Source organism: Ascaphus truei, unplaced genomic scaffold (assembly GCF_040206685.1).
Source record: "Ascaphus truei isolate aAscTru1 unplaced genomic scaffold, aAscTru1.hap1 HAP1_SCAFFOLD_1455, whole genome shotgun sequence".
NCBI lineage: Eukaryota > Metazoa > Chordata > Amphibia > Anura > Ascaphidae > Ascaphus > Ascaphus truei.
This window is the reverse complement of record NW_027454340.1, coordinates 47,097-63,510: the sequence shown is the minus strand read 5'-3', so window position 1 is coordinate 63,510 and position 16,414 is coordinate 47,097. Positions and strand designations below refer to the sequence as shown.

The 16,414-nt window shown below is 55.2% G+C and overlaps 1 protein-coding gene across 1 annotated transcript in view; it reads left to right on the top strand.

Annotated features, from left to right (window-relative positions):
• LOC142475968 (oligophrenin-1-like) overlaps nucleotides 1-16,414 on the top strand; it is a 51,011-nt gene that overhangs the window by 20,164 nt on the left and 14,433 nt on the right. The window contains exons 2-6 of the mRNA XM_075581631.1: nucleotides 8,199-8,277; nucleotides 10,917-10,950; nucleotides 11,512-11,574; nucleotides 12,221-12,295; nucleotides 12,546-12,630. Of these exons, the coding sequence (XP_075437746.1) occupies nucleotides 8,260-8,277; nucleotides 10,917-10,950; nucleotides 11,512-11,574; nucleotides 12,221-12,295; nucleotides 12,546-12,630 (275 nt within the window). The 5' untranslated portion in view covers nucleotides 8,199-8,259. The remainder of the gene's footprint in view (nucleotides 1-8,198; nucleotides 8,278-10,916; nucleotides 10,951-11,511; nucleotides 11,575-12,220; nucleotides 12,296-12,545; nucleotides 12,631-16,414) is intronic.

The following is a 16,414-nucleotide window of genomic DNA, read 5'->3' as shown; positions in this document are numbered from 1 at the left end:
GTAATTATCTGCAGGGAGTGCGCTCTGTGCTGCAGCTCTGCGTAATTATCTGCTGGGAGTGTGCTCTGTGCCGCAGCTCTGCGTAATTATCTGCTGGGAGTGTGCGCTCTGTGCCGCAGCTCTGTGTAATTATCTGCAGGGAGTGTGCTCTGTGCCGCAGCGCTGTGTAATTATCTGCAGGGAGTGTGCTCTGTGCCGCAGCGCTGCGTAATTATCTGCAGGGAGTGTGCTCTGTGCCGCAGCGCTGCGTAATTATCTGCAGGGAGTGTGCTCTGTGCCGCAGCGCTGTGTAATTATCTGCTGGGAGTGTGCGCTGTGCCGCAGCTCTGCGTAATTATCTGCAGGGAGTGTGCTCTGTGCCGCAGCTCTGCGTAATTATCTGCAGGGAGTGTGCTCTGTGCCGCAGCTCTGCGTAATTATCTGCAGGGAGTGCGCTCTGTGCCGCAGCGCTGTGTAATTATCTGCAGGGAGTGTGCTCTGTGCCGCAGCGCTGCGTAATTATCTGCAGGGAGTGTGCTCTGTGCCGCAGCGCTGCGTAATTATCTGCAGGGAGTGTGCTCTGTGCCGCAGCGCTGCGTAATTATCTGCTGGGAGTGTGCTCTGTGCCGCAGCTCTGCGTAATTATCTGCAGGGAGTGTGCTCTGTGCCGCAGCTCTGTGTAATTATCTGCAGGGAGTGCGCTCTGTGCCGCAGCTCTGCGTAATTATCTGCAGGGAGTGTGCTCTGTGCCGCAGCTCTGTGTAATTATCTGCAGGGAGTGTGCTCTGTGCCGCAGCTCTGTGTAATTATCTGCTGGGAGTGTGCTCTGTGCCGCAGCTCTGCGTAATTATCTGCAGGGAGTGTGCTCTGTGCCGCAGCTCTGCGTAATTATCTGCAGGGAGTGTGCTCTGTGCTGCAGCGCTGCGTAATTATCTGCTGGGAGTGCGCTCTGTGCTGCAGCTCTGTGTAATTATCTGCAGGGAGTGTGCTCTGTGCCGCAGCTCTGTGTAATTATCTGCAGGGAGTGTGCTCTGTGCCGCAGCTCTGTGTAATTATCTGCTGGGAGTGTGCTCTGTGCCGCAGCTCTGTGTAATTATCTGCTGGGAGTGTGCTCTGTGCCGCAGCTCTGCGTAATTATCTGCTGGGAGTGCGCTCTGTGCCGCAGCTCTGTGTAATTATCTGCAGGGAGTGTGCTCTGTGCCGCAGCTCTGTGTAATTATCTGCAGGGAGTGTGCTCTGTGCCGCAGCTCTGTGTAATTATCTGCAGGGAGTGCGCTCTGTGCCGCAGCGCTGCGTAATTATCTGCAGGGAGTGCGCTCTGTGCCGCAGCGCTGCGTAATTATCTGCTGGGAGTGCGCTCTGTGCTGCAGCGCTGCGTAATTATCTGCTGGGAGTGTGCTCGGTGCCGCAGCGCTGTGTAATTATCTGCAGGGAGTGCGCTCTGTGCCGCAGCGCTGCGTAATTATCTGCTGGGAGTGCGCTCTGTGCCGCAGCGCTGCGTAATTATCTGCTGGGAGTGCGCTCTGTGCCGCAGCTCTGCGTAATTATCTGCAGGGAGTGCGCTCTGTGCCGCAGCTCTGCGTAATTATCTGCTGGGAGTGCGCTCTGTGCCGCAGCTCTGCGTAATTATCTGCTGGGAGTGTGCTCTGTGCCGCAGCTCTGTGTAATTATCTGCTGGGAGTGCGCTCTGTGCCGCAGCGCTGCGTAATTATCTGCAGGGAGTGTGCTCTGTGCCGCAGCTCTGCGTAATTATCTGCAGGGAGTGTGCTCTGTGCCGCAGCGCTGTGTAATTATCTGCAGGGAGTGTGCTCTGTGCTGCAGCGCTGCGTAATTATCTGCAGGGAGTGCGCTCTGTGCCGCAGCGCTGCGTAATTATCTGCAGGGAGTGTGCTCTGTGCCGCAGCGCTGCGTAATTATCTGCAGGGAGTGTGCTCTGTGCCGCAGCTCTGCGTAATTATCTGCTGGGAGTGCGCTCTGTGCCGCAGCTCTGCGTAATTATCTGCAGGGAGTGCGCTCTGTGCCGCAGCTCTGCGTAATTATCTGCTGGGAGTGCGCTCTGTGCCGCAGCTCTGCGTAATTATCTGCTGGGAGTGCGCTCTGTGCCGCAGCTCTGTGTAATTATCTGCAGGGAGTGTGCTCTGTGCCGCAGCTCTGTGTAATTATCTGCAGGGAGTGTGCTCTGTGCTGCAGCTCTGCGTAATTATCTGCTGGGAGTGCGCTCTGTGCCGCAGCTCTGCGTAATTATCTGCTGGGAGTGCGCTCTGTGCTGCAGCTCTGCGTAATTATCTGCAGGGAGTGCGCTCTGTGCCGCAGCTCTGCGTAATTATCTGCAGGGAGTGTGCTCTGTGCCGCAGCGCTGCGTAATTATCTGCTGGGAGTGTGCTCTGTGCTGCAGCTCTGCGTAATTATCTGCTGGGAGTGCGCTCTGTGCCGCAGCGCTGCGTAATTATCTGCAGGGAGTGTGCTCTGTGCCGCAGCTCTGCGTAATTATCTGCTGGGAGTGTGCTCTGTGCCGCAGCTCTGTGTAATTATCTGCAGGGAGTGTGCTCTGTGCCGCAGCTCTGCGTAATTATCTGCTGGGAGTGCGCTCTGTGCCGCAGCTCTGCGTAATTATCTGCAGGGAGTGTGCTCTGTGCTGCAGCGCTGCGTAATTATCTGCAGGGAGTGTGCTCTGTGCTGCAGCGCTGTGTAATTATCTGCTGGGAGTGTGCTCTGTGCCGCAGCTCTGCGTAATTATCTGCTGGGAGTGCGCTCTGTGCTGCAGCTCTGCGTAATTATCTGCTGGGAGTGCGCTCTGTGCCGCAGCGCTGCGTAATTATCTGCAGGGAGTGCGCTCTGTGCCGCAGCTCTGCGTAATTATCTGCAGGGAGTGCGCTCTGTGCCGCAGCTCTGCGTAATTATCTGCAGGGAGTGTGCTCTGTGCCGCAGCGCTGTGTAATTATCTGCTGGGAGTGTGCTCTGTGCTGCAGCTCTGCGTAATTATCTGCAGGGAGTGCGCTCTGTGCCGCAGCTCTGCGTAATTATCTGCTGGGAGTGCGCTCTGTGCCGCAGCTCTGCGTAATTATCTGCTGGGAGTGTGCTCTGTGCTGCAGCTCTGCGTAATTATCTGCAGGGAGTGCGCTCTGTGCCGCAGCTCTGCGTAATTATCTGCTGGGAGTGTGCTCTGTGCCGCAGCGCTGCGTAATTATCTGCAGGGAGTGTGCTCTGTGCCGCAGCTCTGTGTAATTATCTGCAGGGAGTGTGCTCTGTGCCGCAGCGCTGCGTAATTATCTGCTGGGAGTGCGCTCTGTGCCGCAGCTCTGCGTAATTATCTGCAGGGAGTGTGCTCTGTGCCGCAGCTCTGTGTAATTATCTGCTGGGAGTGCGCTCTGTGCCGCAGCTCTGTGTAATTATCTGCAGGGAGTGTGCTCTGTGCCGCAGCGCTGCGTAATTATCTGCAGGGAGTGTGCTCTGTGCCGCAGCTCTGCGTAATTATCTGCAGGGAGTGCGCTCTGTGCCGCAGCTCTGCGTAATTATCTGCTGGGAGTGCGCTCTGTGCTGCAGCTCTGCGTAATTATCTGCTGGGAGTGTGCTCTGTGCCGCAGCTCTGCGTAATTATCTGCAGGGAGTGTGCTCTGTGCCGCAGCTCTGCGTAATTATCTGCTGGGAGTGTGCTCTGTGCCGCAGCTCTGCGTAATTATCTGCTGGGAGTGCGCTCTGTGCCGCAGCTCTGTGTAATTATCTGCTGGGAGTGTGCTCTGTGCCGCAGCTCTGTGTAATTATCTGCTGGGAGTGCGCTCTGTGCCGCAGCGCTGCGTAATTATCTGCTGGGAGTGTGCTCTGTGCCGCAGCGCTGCGTAATTATCTGCAGGGAGTGCGCTCTGTGCCGCAGCGCTGCGTAATTATCTGCTGGGAGTGCGCTCTGTGCTGCAGCGCTGCGTAATTATCTGCTGGGAGTGTGCTCGGTGCCGCAGCGCTGTGTAATTATCTGCAGGGAGTGCGCTCTGTGCCGCAGCGCTGCGTAATTATCTGCTGGGAGTGCGCTCTGTGCCGCAGCGCTGCGTAATTATCTGCTGGGAGTGCGCTCTGTGCCGCAGCTCTGCGTAATTATCTGCAGGGAGTGCGCTCTGTGCCGCAGCTCTGCGTAATTATCTGCTGGGAGTGCGCTCTGTGCCGCAGCTCTGCGTAATTATCTGCAGGGAGTGCGCTCTGTGCCGCAGCTCTGCGTAATTATCTGCTGGGAGTGTGCTCTGTGCCGCAGCTCTGTGTAATTATCTGCTGGGAGTGCGCTCTGTGCCGCAGCGCTGCGTAATTATCTGCAGGGAGTGTGCTCTGTGCCGCAGCTCTGCGTAATTATCTGCAGGGAGTGTGCTCTGTGCCGCAGCGCTGTGTAATTATCTGCAGGGAGTGTGCTCTGTGCTGCAGCGCTGCGTAATTATCTGCAGGGAGTGCGCTCTGTGCCGCAGCGCTGCGTAATTATCTGCAGGGAGTGTGCTCTGTGCCGCAGCGCTGCGTAATTATCTGCAGGGAGTGTGCTCTGTGCCGCAGCTCTGCGTAATTATCTGCTGGGAGTGCGCTCTGTGCCGCAGCTCTGCGTAATTATCTGCAGGGAGTGCGCTCTGTGCCGCAGCTCTGCGTAATTATCTGCTGGGAGTGCGCTCTGTGCCGCAGCTCTGCGTAATTATCTGCTGGGAGTGCGCTCTGTGCCGCAGCTCTGTGTAATTATCTGCAGGGAGTGTGCTCTGTGCCGCAGCTCTGTGTAATTATCTGCAGGGAGTGTGCTCTGTGCTGCAGCTCTGCGTAATTATCTGCTGGGAGTGCGCTCTGTGCCGCAGCTCTGCGTAATTATCTGCTGGGAGTGCGCTCTGTGCTGCAGCTCTGCGTAATTATCTGCAGGGAGTGCGCTCTGTGCCGCAGCTCTGCGTAATTATCTGCAGGGAGTGTGCTCTGTGCCGCAGCGCTGCGTAATTATCTGCTGGGAGTGTGCTCTGTGCTGCAGCTCTGCGTAATTATCTGCTGGGAGTGCGCTCTGTGCCGCAGCGCTGCGTAATTATCTGCAGGGAGTGTGCTCTGTGCCGCAGCTCTGCGTAATTATCTGCTGGGAGTGTGCTCTGTGCCGCAGCTCTGTGTAATTATCTGCAGGGAGTGTGCTCTGTGCCGCAGCTCTGCGTAATTATCTGCTGGGAGTGCGCTCTGTGCCGCAGCTCTGCGTAATTATCTGCAGGGAGTGTGCTCTGTGCTGCAGCGCTGCGTAATTATCTGCAGGGAGTGTGCTCTGTGCTGCAGCGCTGTGTAATTATCTGCTGGGAGTGTGCTCTGTGCCGCAGCTCTGCGTAATTATCTGCTGGGAGTGCGCTCTGTGCTGCAGCTCTGCGTAATTATCTGCTGGGAGTGCGCTCTGTGCCGCAGCGCTGCGTAATTATCTGCAGGGAGTGCGCTCTGTGCCGCAGCTCTGCGTAATTATCTGCAGGGAGTGCGCTCTGTGCCGCAGCTCTGCGTAATTATCTGCAGGGAGTGTGCTCTGTGCCGCAGCGCTGTGTAATTATCTGCTGGGAGTGTGCTCTGTGCTGCAGCTCTGCGTAATTATCTGCAGGGAGTGCGCTCTGTGCCGCAGCTCTGCGTAATTATCTGCTGGGAGTGCGCTCTGTGCCGCAGCTCTGCGTAATTATCTGCTGGGAGTGTGCTCTGTGCTGCAGCTCTGCGTAATTATCTGCAGGGAGTGCGCTCTGTGCCGCAGCTCTGCGTAATTATCTGCTGGGAGTGTGCTCTGTGCCGCAGCTCTGTGTAATTATCTGCTGGGAGTGCGCTCTGTGCCGCAGCGCTGCGTAATTATCTGCTGGGAGTGTGCTCTGTGCCGCAGCGCTGCGTAATTATCTGCTGGGAGTGCGCTCTGTGCCGCAGCGCTGCGTAATTATCTGCAGGGAGTGTGCTCTGTGCCGCAGCTCTGTGTAATTATCTGCAGGGAGTGTGCTCTGTGCCGCAGCGCTGCGTAATTATCTGCTGGGAGTGCGCTCTGTGCCGCAGCTCTGCGTAATTATCTGCAGGGAGTGTGCTCTGTGCCGCAGCTCTGCGTAATTATCTGCAGGGAGTGTGCTCTGTGCCGCAGCGCTGCGTAATTATCTGCAGGGAGTGCGCTCTGTGCCGCAGCTCTGCGTAATTATCTGCAGGGAGTGCGCTCTGTGCCGCAGCGCTGCGTAATTATCTGCTGGGAATGTGCTCTGTGCCGCAGCGCTGCGTAATTATCTGCAGGGAGTGCGCTCTTTGCTGCAGCTCTGCGTAATTATCTGCAGGGAGTGTGCTCTGTGCTGCAGCGCTGTGTAATTATCTGCAGGGAGTGTGCTCTGTGCCGCAGCTCTGTGTAATTATCTGCTGGGAGTGTGCTCTGTGCCGCAGCTCTGCGTAATTATCTGCAGGGAGTGCGCTCTGTGCCGCAGCTCTGCGTAATTATCTGCAGGGAGTGCGCTCTGTGCCGCAGCGCTGCGTAATTATCTGCTGGGAATGTGCTCTGTGCCGCAGCGCTGCGTAATTATCTGCAGGGAGTGCGCTCTGTGCTGCAGCTCTGCGTAATTATCTGCAGGGAGTGCGCTCTGTGCCGCAGCTCTGCGTAATTATCTGCAGGGAGTGTGCTCTGTGCCGCAGCGCTGCGTAATTATCTGCAGGGAGTGTGCTCTGTGCCGCAGCGCTGCGTAATTATCTGCTGGGAGTGTGCTCTGTGCCGCAGCTCTGTGTAATTATCTGCTGGGAGTGTGCTCTGTGCCGCAGCTCTGTGTAATTATCTGCAGGGAGTGTGCTCTGTGCCGCAGCTCTGTGTAATTATCTGCTGGGAGTGTGCTCTGTGCCGCAGCTCTGTGTAATTATCTGCTGGGAGTGTGCTCTGTGCCGCAGCTCTGCGTAATTATCTGCAGGGAGTGCGCTCTTTGCTGCAGCTCTGCGTAATTATCTGCAGGGAGTGCGCTCTGTGCTGCAGCGCTGTGTAATTATCTGCAGGGAGTGTGCTCTGTGCCGCAGCTCTGTGTAATTATCTGCAGGGAGTGCGCTCTTTGCTGCAGCTCTGCGTAATTATCTGCTGGGAGTGTGCTCTGTGCCGCAGCTCTGCGTAATTATCTGCAGGGAGTGCGCTCTTTGCTGCAGCTCTGCGTAATTATCTGCAGGGAGTGCGCTCTGTGCTGCAGCGCTGTGTAATTATCTGCAGGGAGTGTGCTCTGTGCCGCAGCTCTGTGTAATTATCTGCTGGGAGTGCGCTCTGTGCCGCAGCGCTGCGTAATTATCTGCAGGGAGTGCGCTCTGTGCCGCAGCGCTGCGTAATTATCTGCAGGGAGTGCGCTCTGTGCCGCAGCGCTGCGTAATTATCTGCAGGGAGTGCGCTCTGTGCTGCAGCTCTGCGTAATTATCTGCAGGGAGTGCGCTCTGTGCCGCAGCTCTGTGTAATTATCTGCTGGGAGTGCGCTCTGTGCCGCAGCTCTGCGTAATTATCTGCAGGGAGTGTGCTCTGTGCTGCAGCTCTGCGTAATTATCTGCAGGGAGTGCGCTCTGTGCCGCAGCTCTGCGTAATTATCTGCAGGGAGTGCGCTCTGTGCTGCAGCTCTGTGTAATGATCACATTTCCTGCGATGGGAGATTACGCCCTCCTGGTTTCGCTGCCTAATTATGTAATGAGCCGGACAGGATTTCTGCGGCCCGGCGAATAAGACCGTGTGTAGTATGTGAGATTCCTGTGCTTCCTCGTGCCGGGGGATATAACACACCCTCGTTATTACGGATAACTTGCGTCTTATCGCCGACCTGATAAAGGGAGGAGGTTTGCTCCCCAGAGCAATGTCACAACCAGCAGCCATCCTGAAACATTTCCTCCTGCCTTCCCCTGGTGGGGTGCGCCTGCATCGCTATGCTGCAGCCCGGTGACAGGCGTGTGCAGCCCGGTGACAGGCGTGTGCAGCCCGGTGACAGGCGTGTGCAGCCCGGTGACAGGCGTGTGCAGCCCGGTGACAGGCGTGTGCAGCCCGGTGACAGGCGTGTGCAGCCCGGTGACAGGCGTGTGCAGCCCGGTGACAGGCGTGTGCAGCCCGGTGACAGGCGTGTGCAGCCCGGTGACAGGCGTGTGCAGCCCGGTGACAGGCGTGTGCAGCCCGGTGACAGGCGTGTGCAGCCCGGTGACAGGCGTGTGCAGCCCGGTGACAGGCGTGTGCAGCCCGGTGACAGGCGTGTGCAGCGTGTGACTCACTTTGCTTCCCATCCCCACAGGCTGGGGATTCTCACCTTGCAAGCGCCGTCAGAGGCCAACAGGGGCCTGTGGATTGAGGCAATGGATGGGAAGGAACCGGTGAGTATGATGTGTTGGGGTGTGAGCGACCTCTGCTGGTGAAAACCCATGTCTGCACCTCCTATAACCCCCTGTCTGCACCTCCTATAACCCCCTGTCTGCTCCTCCTATAACCCCGTCTGCTCCTCCTATAACCCTGTGTCTGCTCCTCCTATAACCCCCTGTCTGCACCTCCTATAACCCCCTGTCTGCTCCTCCTATAACCCCGTCTGCTCCTCCTATAACCCCCTGTCTGCTCCTCCTATAACCCCCTGTCTGCTCCTCCTATAACCCCCCGTCTGCTCCTCCTATAACCCCCTGTCTGCTCCTCCTATAACCCCCTGTCTGCTCCTCCTATAACCCCCTGTCTGCTCCTCCTATAATCCCGTCTGCTCCTCCTATAACCCCCCGTCTGCTCCTCCTATAACCCCCCGCCTGCTCCTCCTATAACCCCCCGTCTGCTCCTCCTATAACCCCCCGTCTGCTCCTCCTATAACCCCCCGTCTGCTCCTCCTATAACCCCCCGTCTGCTCCTCCTATAACCCCCCGTCTGCTCCTCCTATAACCCCCCGTCTGCTCCTCCTATAACCCCCCGTCTGCTCCTCCTATAACCCCCCGTCTGCTCCTCCTATAACCCCCCGTCTGCTCCTCCTATAACCCCCCGTCTGCTCCTCCTATAACCCCCCGTCTGCTCCTATAACCCCCCGTCTGCTCCTCCTATAACCCCGTCTGCTCCTCCAATAACCCCCTGTCTGCTCCTCCTATAACCCCCTGTCTGCTCCTCCTATAACCCCCTGTCTGCACCTCCTATAACCCACTGTCCCCCCCCTGCACACAGGCTGCGTCCCTGCTGTATTCCCTAATGTTCCCCCCCCCCCCCTGCACACAGGCTGCATCCCTGCTGTATTCCCTAATGCCCCCCCCCCCCCCTGCACACAGGCTGTGTCCCTGCTGTATTCCCTAATGTCCCCCCCCCCCCCCCCCGCACACAGGCTGCGTCCCTGCTGTATTCCCTAATGTCCCCCCCCCCCCCCCCGCACACAGGCTGCGTCCCTGCTGTATTCCCTAATGTCCCCCCCCCCCTGCACACAGGCTGCGTCCCTGCTGTATTCCCTAATGTCCCCCCCCCCCCCCCTGCACACAGGCTGCGTCCCTGCTGTATTCCCTAATGTCCGTCCCCCCCCTGCACACAGGCTGCGTCCCTGCTGTATTCCCTAATGTCCCCGTCCCCCCCCTGCACACAGGCTGCGTCCCTGCTGTATTCCCTAATGTCCCCCCCCCCCCCTGCACACAGGCTGCGTCCCTGCTGTATTCCCTAATGTCCCCCCCCCCCCCCTGCACACAGGCTGCGTCCCTGCTGTATTCCCTAATGTCCCCCCCCCCCCCCCTGCACACAGGCTGCGTCCCTGCTGTATTCCCTAATGTTCTCCCCCCCCCCCCTGCACACAGGCTGCGTCCCTGCTGTATTCCCTAATGCCCCCCCCCCCCCTGCACACAGGCTGCGTCCCTGCTGTATTCCCTAATGTCCCCCCCCCTCCCCTGCACACAGGCTGCGTCCCTGCTGTATTCCCTAATGTCGTCCCCCCCCTGCACACAGGCTGCGTCCCTGCTGTATTCCCTAATGTCCCCCCCCCCCCCTGCACACAGGCTGCGTCCCTGCTGTATTCCCTAATGTCCCCCCCCCCCCCCCCCTGCACACAGGCTGCGTCCCTGCTGTATTCCCTAATGTCCCCCCCCCCCCCCCCTGCACACAGGCTGCGTCCCTGCTGTATTCCCTAATGTCCCCCCCCCCCCCCCCCCTGCACACAGGCTGCGTCCCTGCTGTATTCCCTAATGTCCCCCCCCCCCCCCCCCTGCACACAGGCTGCATCCCTGCTGTATTCCCTAATGTTCTCCCCCCCCCCCCCTGCACACAGGCTGCGTCCCTGCTGTATTCCCTAATGTTCTCCCCCCCCCCCCCTGCACACAGGCTGCGTCCCTGCTGTATTCCCTAATGTCCCCCCCCCCCCCCCTGCACACAGGCTGCGTCCCTGCTGTATTCCCTAATGTTCTCCCCCCCCCCCTGCACACAGGCTGCGTCCCTGCTGTATTCCCTAATGTCCCCCCCCCCCCTGCACACAGGCTGCATCCCTGCTGTATTCCCTAATGTTCTCCCCCCCCCCCCCCCTGCACACAGGCTGCGTCCCTGCTGTATTCCCTAATGTCCCCCCCCCCCCCCTGCACACAGGCTGCGTCCCTGCTGTATTCCCTAATGTGTCCCCCCCCCCCCCTGCACACAGGCTGCGTCCCTGCTGTATTCCCTAATGTCCCCCCCCCCCCCCCTGCACACAGGCTGCGTCCCTGCTGTATTCCCTAATGTTCTCCCCCCCCCCCTGCACACAGGCTGCGTCCCTGCTGTATTCCCTAATGTCCCCCCCCCCCCCCCTGCACACAGGCTGCGTCCCTGCTGTATTCCCTAATGTTCTCCCCCCCCCCCTGCACACAGGCTGCGTCCCTGCTGTATTCCCTAATGTTCCCCCCCCCCCCCCTGCACACAGGCTGCGTCCCTGCTGTATTCCCTAATGTCCCCCCCCCCCCCCCTGCACACAGGCTGCGTCCCTTGTATTCCTTAATGGCGCACACACGCACTTCCTAAACCGCTGCGCTTCTTCCTTCTGCAGATCTATCACAGTCCTATCACCAAGCGCGATGAAAGTAAGTACCGAGTATCTTCGCTGCATACACCTTGCGCTTTGTGTGTTTGAGAAGAACGCTTTCCTGCCACACAGGGATTGTCACATTGTAACCAGAATTGGGTGAATATCTTATTAATGGAAGTTTAATTTGCTGAATTTTGAATGAACATTTTGGAGACATGTAATATTTTTGCCAAATTACTGCCATAACTTGCCCCATTCGCAGAATAGACCGGCCCGTGGCACCCGACACTAGTCGCTGGAAACCGAGATTCACCTTTGATTGGAGAATGCTTTTGTGACATTTTTCACTCGCCAAATAATCACATTTTGCCGGATTCTCACAAAACCGCCGTCTCTGATTGTAACTTCCAGGCGTGGGGGCCCCTTCCCACCGTGACATTGTGACAATAAGGGACACGTCCATTTCCCGGTGCTTCCTAAATGTTGGGAGCACAAAGCAATGAAGCACTCACTGCCGCATTGTGCGGCTCCGAGCTGCTGTGTCTCACACCTGTCTCTGTGTGTGGCCGCGCTGCTCTGCACTTCTCGTAACGTTCTCTCTCTCTCCCTTGCACAGTGGAGCTGAATGAGGTGGGATTCCGGTTTGTGCGCAGGTGCATCAACGCGGTGGAGGTGACAGGTAGGGTTAGGAGACGGGGGACAGTAACTCTGGGGAACCCCCTCTCCCCGCCACTGTATCAGCTAATAACCCCTTCACTGCCAGAGCTCTCACCACATGAAGAAATGCATTGGAAGCCCCTAAGGCAAGGAAAGTGTTAAAGATGCAGGTCTTCTGTGAAAAGGAATCGCATAAAGTAACATACATGATTGGGACACTATAGTAGCAATGCGTGTTCACCTGATACCTGAGTATTATAAATACCCCACAGACAGTAGGACCAATGTGTAGCAAGAACTAAAAAAATACATTACAAATGTAAATAAACCGTGTAAAAAGTGTCTTATGTGCAGGTCAAATGGTAGAAATAGCTAAAATGTAAAAAAAAAACACATTATTTTATTTGAACACAGCAGGCATGAATCCCATTAATGATCAGAGTTCCTGAGACCCTCTGTGGAGCCCTAATCCCCCCTCCCCTTGCCCCCTCGCCCCCAGCCCCCCCCCCCCCCCCCCGTCGCTGCATGAAGCTCTCTGCAGTGTTACAGTATAGTGCTGGGGAACGGGAAGCCGCTATACGAATGAGACATTATAATATTATTGATGCCCGATAGCCCAAAGATTTAGGATCTCCGTGATTCCCCTAATATCTCCCTCTCTCTCCCAGGAATCACTTCGGAGGGGGTGTACAGGACAGTGGGGAGCAACATCCTGGTGCAGAAGCTTCTCAACGCATTTTTCGGTAAGAATTGGAGGTCGCCCAATGACATTAATAGGAAGTTAATAGGATTACTGGATTTCCTGAAACCCATCGGGCTCCGCTTCCCCTCGCCCGCGTTTTTCCGGATCTCGCGGAAACCCGCGAATCTTACAAGAAGTCCGCGCTGCCTTCCAGCCTGAGGGGCCTCACGCACTGGGGAGGGGCAGCTGTATATACGTCCTCCCCCACGTCAGGCTGACCACTCGCTGTCCTGTTACCCTGTCTCTTTCAGACCCTAAATGTCCTGGAAACGTTGATCTGCAGAGCAGCGACACGGACATTAAAACGGTCACCAGCTCGCTGAAGTTCTACCTCAGGTATCTCAGATACAAAGTCTCCTCTTTCCCACGGGGTAACCTACGGCCCAATAATAAACCTCCGGGGTGACACAGAAAGACGGGACCTGAAGTTCAATCTGTCCCTTCCCCAGCAGGGTGACCACTTCCAGAGGGACATAAACCCCGTAAGGGAGTGACAGACAACGGGAGGCTGTGTGTGATCAATTCTATGCCTCGCACAGCTGGGTGACACAGTGACACATATTAGGACCCATTAACCATCAAGTCTGTCCCTCCCACCTCACTGTGCCACGGATAGAAGTTCCCGTGGGTTATGACATCCGCGGATATATTGGCTTCTTCCTGTGTCTCTGTCCCATACCCCTGAGATACCCCCTTCAAATTCCAAAAAGGTCTATTTGTCGCCCATATAAATATCCGGAGCCCGCTGCCCAAACTGGATGAACTAAGGGCATGGTGCCTTATGCATAAACCCAAAGCCATCGCTCTCACAGAAACATAGCTAACCCCTAAAACCCTGTGTATACCCGGCTCACTTACAGTATGTAACCGTGTATTATTTGTCATCATAACTCTGTGCCCAGGACACGCGTGAAAACGAGCGGTGACTCTCACTGTATTACTGCCTGTAACACATGTTATAACTCTGTGCCCAGGACATGCGTGAGAACGGGAGGTAACTCTCACTGTATTACTGCCTGTAACACATGTTATAACTCTGTGCCCAGGACACGCGTGAGAGCGAGAGGTAACTCTCACTGTATTACTGCCTGTAACACGTTATAACTCTGTGCCCAGGACATGCGTGAGAGCGAGAGGTAACTCTCACTGTATTACTGCCTGTAACATGTTATAACTCTGTGCCCAGGACATGTGTGAGAACGAGAGGTAACTCTCACTGTATTACTGCCTGTAACACATGTTATAACTCTGTGCCCAGGACATGCGTGAGAACGAGCGGTAACTCTCACTGTATTACTGCCTGTAACAGACGTTATAACTCTGTGCCCAGGACATGCGTGAGAACGAGAGGTAACTCTCACTGTATTACTGCCTGTAACACACGTTATAACTCTGTGCCAGGACATGCGTGAGAACGAGAGGTAACTCTCACTGTATTACTGCCTGTAACACATGTTATAACTCTGTGCCCAGGACATGCGTGAGAGCGAGAGGTAACTCTCACTGTATTACTGCCTGTAACACACGTTATAACTCTGTGCCAGGACATGCGTGAGAACGAGAGGTTACTCTCACTGTATTACTGCCTGTAACACATGTTATAACTCTGTGCCCAGGACATGCGTGAGAGCGAGAGGTAACTCTCACTGTATTACTGCCTGTAACACGTTATAACTCTGTGCCCAGGACATGCGTGAGAGCGAGAGGTAACTCTCACTGTATTACTGCCTGTAACATGTTATAACTCTGTGCCCAGGACATGTGTGAGAACGAGAGGTAACTCTCCCTGTATTACTGCCTGTAACAAGTTATAACTCTGTGCCCAGGACATGCGTGAGAACGAGAGGTAACTCTCACTGTATTACTGCCTGTAACACGTTATAACTCTGTGCCAGGACATGCGTGAGAACGAGAGGTAACTCTCACTGTATTACTGCCTGTAACACACGTTATAACTCTGTGCCCAGGACATGCGTGAGAGCGAGAGGTAACTCTCAATGTATTACTGCCTGTATCACGTTATAACTCTGTGCCCAGGACATGCGTGAGAACGAGAGGTAACTCTCACTGTATTACTGCCTTTAACGCACGTTATAACTCTGTGCCCAGGACACGCGTGAGAACGAGAGGTAACTCTCACTGTATTACTTCCTGTAACACGTTATAAATCTGTGCCCAGGACATGCGTGAGAACGTGAGGTAACTCTCATTGTATTACTGCCTGTAACACATTTTATAACTCTGTGCCCAGGACATGCGTGAGAACGTGAGGTAACTCTCATTGTATTACTGCCTGTAACACGTTATAACTCTGTGCCCAGGACACGCGTGAGAACGAGAGGTAACTCTCACTGTATTACTGCCTGTAACACGTTATAACTCTGTGCCCAGGACATGCGTGAGAACGAGAGGTAACTCTCACTGTATTACTTCCTGTAACACGTTATAACTCTGTGCCCAGGACATGCGTGAGAACGAGAGGTAACTCTCACTGTATTACTGCCTGTAACACATGTTATAACTCTGTGCCCAGGACATGCGTGAGAACGAGAGGTAACTCTCACTGTCTTACTGCCTGTAACACGTTATAACTCTGTGCCCAGGACACGCGTGAGAACGAGAGGTAACTCTCACTGTATTACTGCCTGTAACACGTTATAACTCTGTGCCCAGGACACGCGTGAGAACGAGAGGTAACTCTCACTGTATTACTGCCTGTAACACGTTATAACTCTGTGCCCAGGACACGCGTGAGAACGAGAGGTAACTCTCACTGTATTACTGCCTGTAACACGTTATAACTCTGTGCCCAGGACACGCGTGAGAACGAGAGGTAACTCTCACTGTATTACTGCCTGTAACACGTTATAACTCTGTGCCCAGGACATGCGTGAGAACGAGAGGTAACTCTCACTGTATTACTTCCTGTAACACGTTATAACTCTGTGCCCAGAACATGCGTGAGAACGAGAGGTAACTCTCACTGTATTACTGCCTGTAACACATGTTATAACTCTGTGCCCAGGACATGCGTGAGAACGAGCGGTAACTCTCACTGTATTACTTCCTGTAACACATGTTATAACTCTGTGCCCAGGACACGCGTGAGAACGAGAGGTAACTCTCACTGTATTACTGCCTGTAACACGTTATAACTCTGTGCCCAGGACACGCGTGAGAACGAGAGGTAACTCTCACTGTATTACTGCCTGTAACACGTTATAACTCTGTGCCCAGGACATGCGTGAGAACGAGAGGTAACTCTCACTGTATTACTGCCTGTAACACGTTATAACTCTGTGCCCAGGACACGCGTGAGAACGAGAGGTAACTCTCACTGTATTACTGCCTGTAACACATAACTCTGTGCCCAGGACATGCGTGAGAACGAGAGGTAACTCTCACTGTATTACTGCCTGTAACACGTTATAACTCTGTGCCCAGGACACGCGTGAGAACGAGCGGTAACTCGCACTGTATTACTGCCTGTAACACGTTATAACTCTGTTCCCACGACATGCGTGAGAACGAGAGGTAACTCTCACTGTATTACTGCCTGTATCACGTTATAACTCTGTGCCCAGGACATGGGTGAGAACGAGAGGTAACTCTCACTGTATTACTGCCTGTAACACGTTATAACTCTGTGCCCAGGACATGCGTGAGAACGAGAGGTAACTCTCACTGTATTACTGCCTGTAACACGTTATAACTCTGTGCCCAGGACACGCGTGAGAACGAGAGGTAACTCTCACTGTATTACTGCCTGTAACACGTTATAACTCTGTGCCCAGGACATGCGTGAGAACGAGAGGTAACTCTCACTGTATTACTGCCTGTAACACGTTATAACTCTGTGCCCAGGACATGCGTGAGAGCGAGAGGTAACTCTCACTGTATTACTGCCTGTAACACGTTATAACTCTGTGCCCAGGACACGCGTGAGAACGAGAGGTAACTCTCACTGTATTACTGCCTGTAACACGTTATAACTCTGTGCCCAGGGCACGCGTGAGAACGAGCGGTAACTCGCACTGTATTACTGCCTGTAACACGTTATAACTCTGTGCCCAGGACATGCGTGAGAACGAGAGGTAACTCTCACTGTATTACTGCCTGT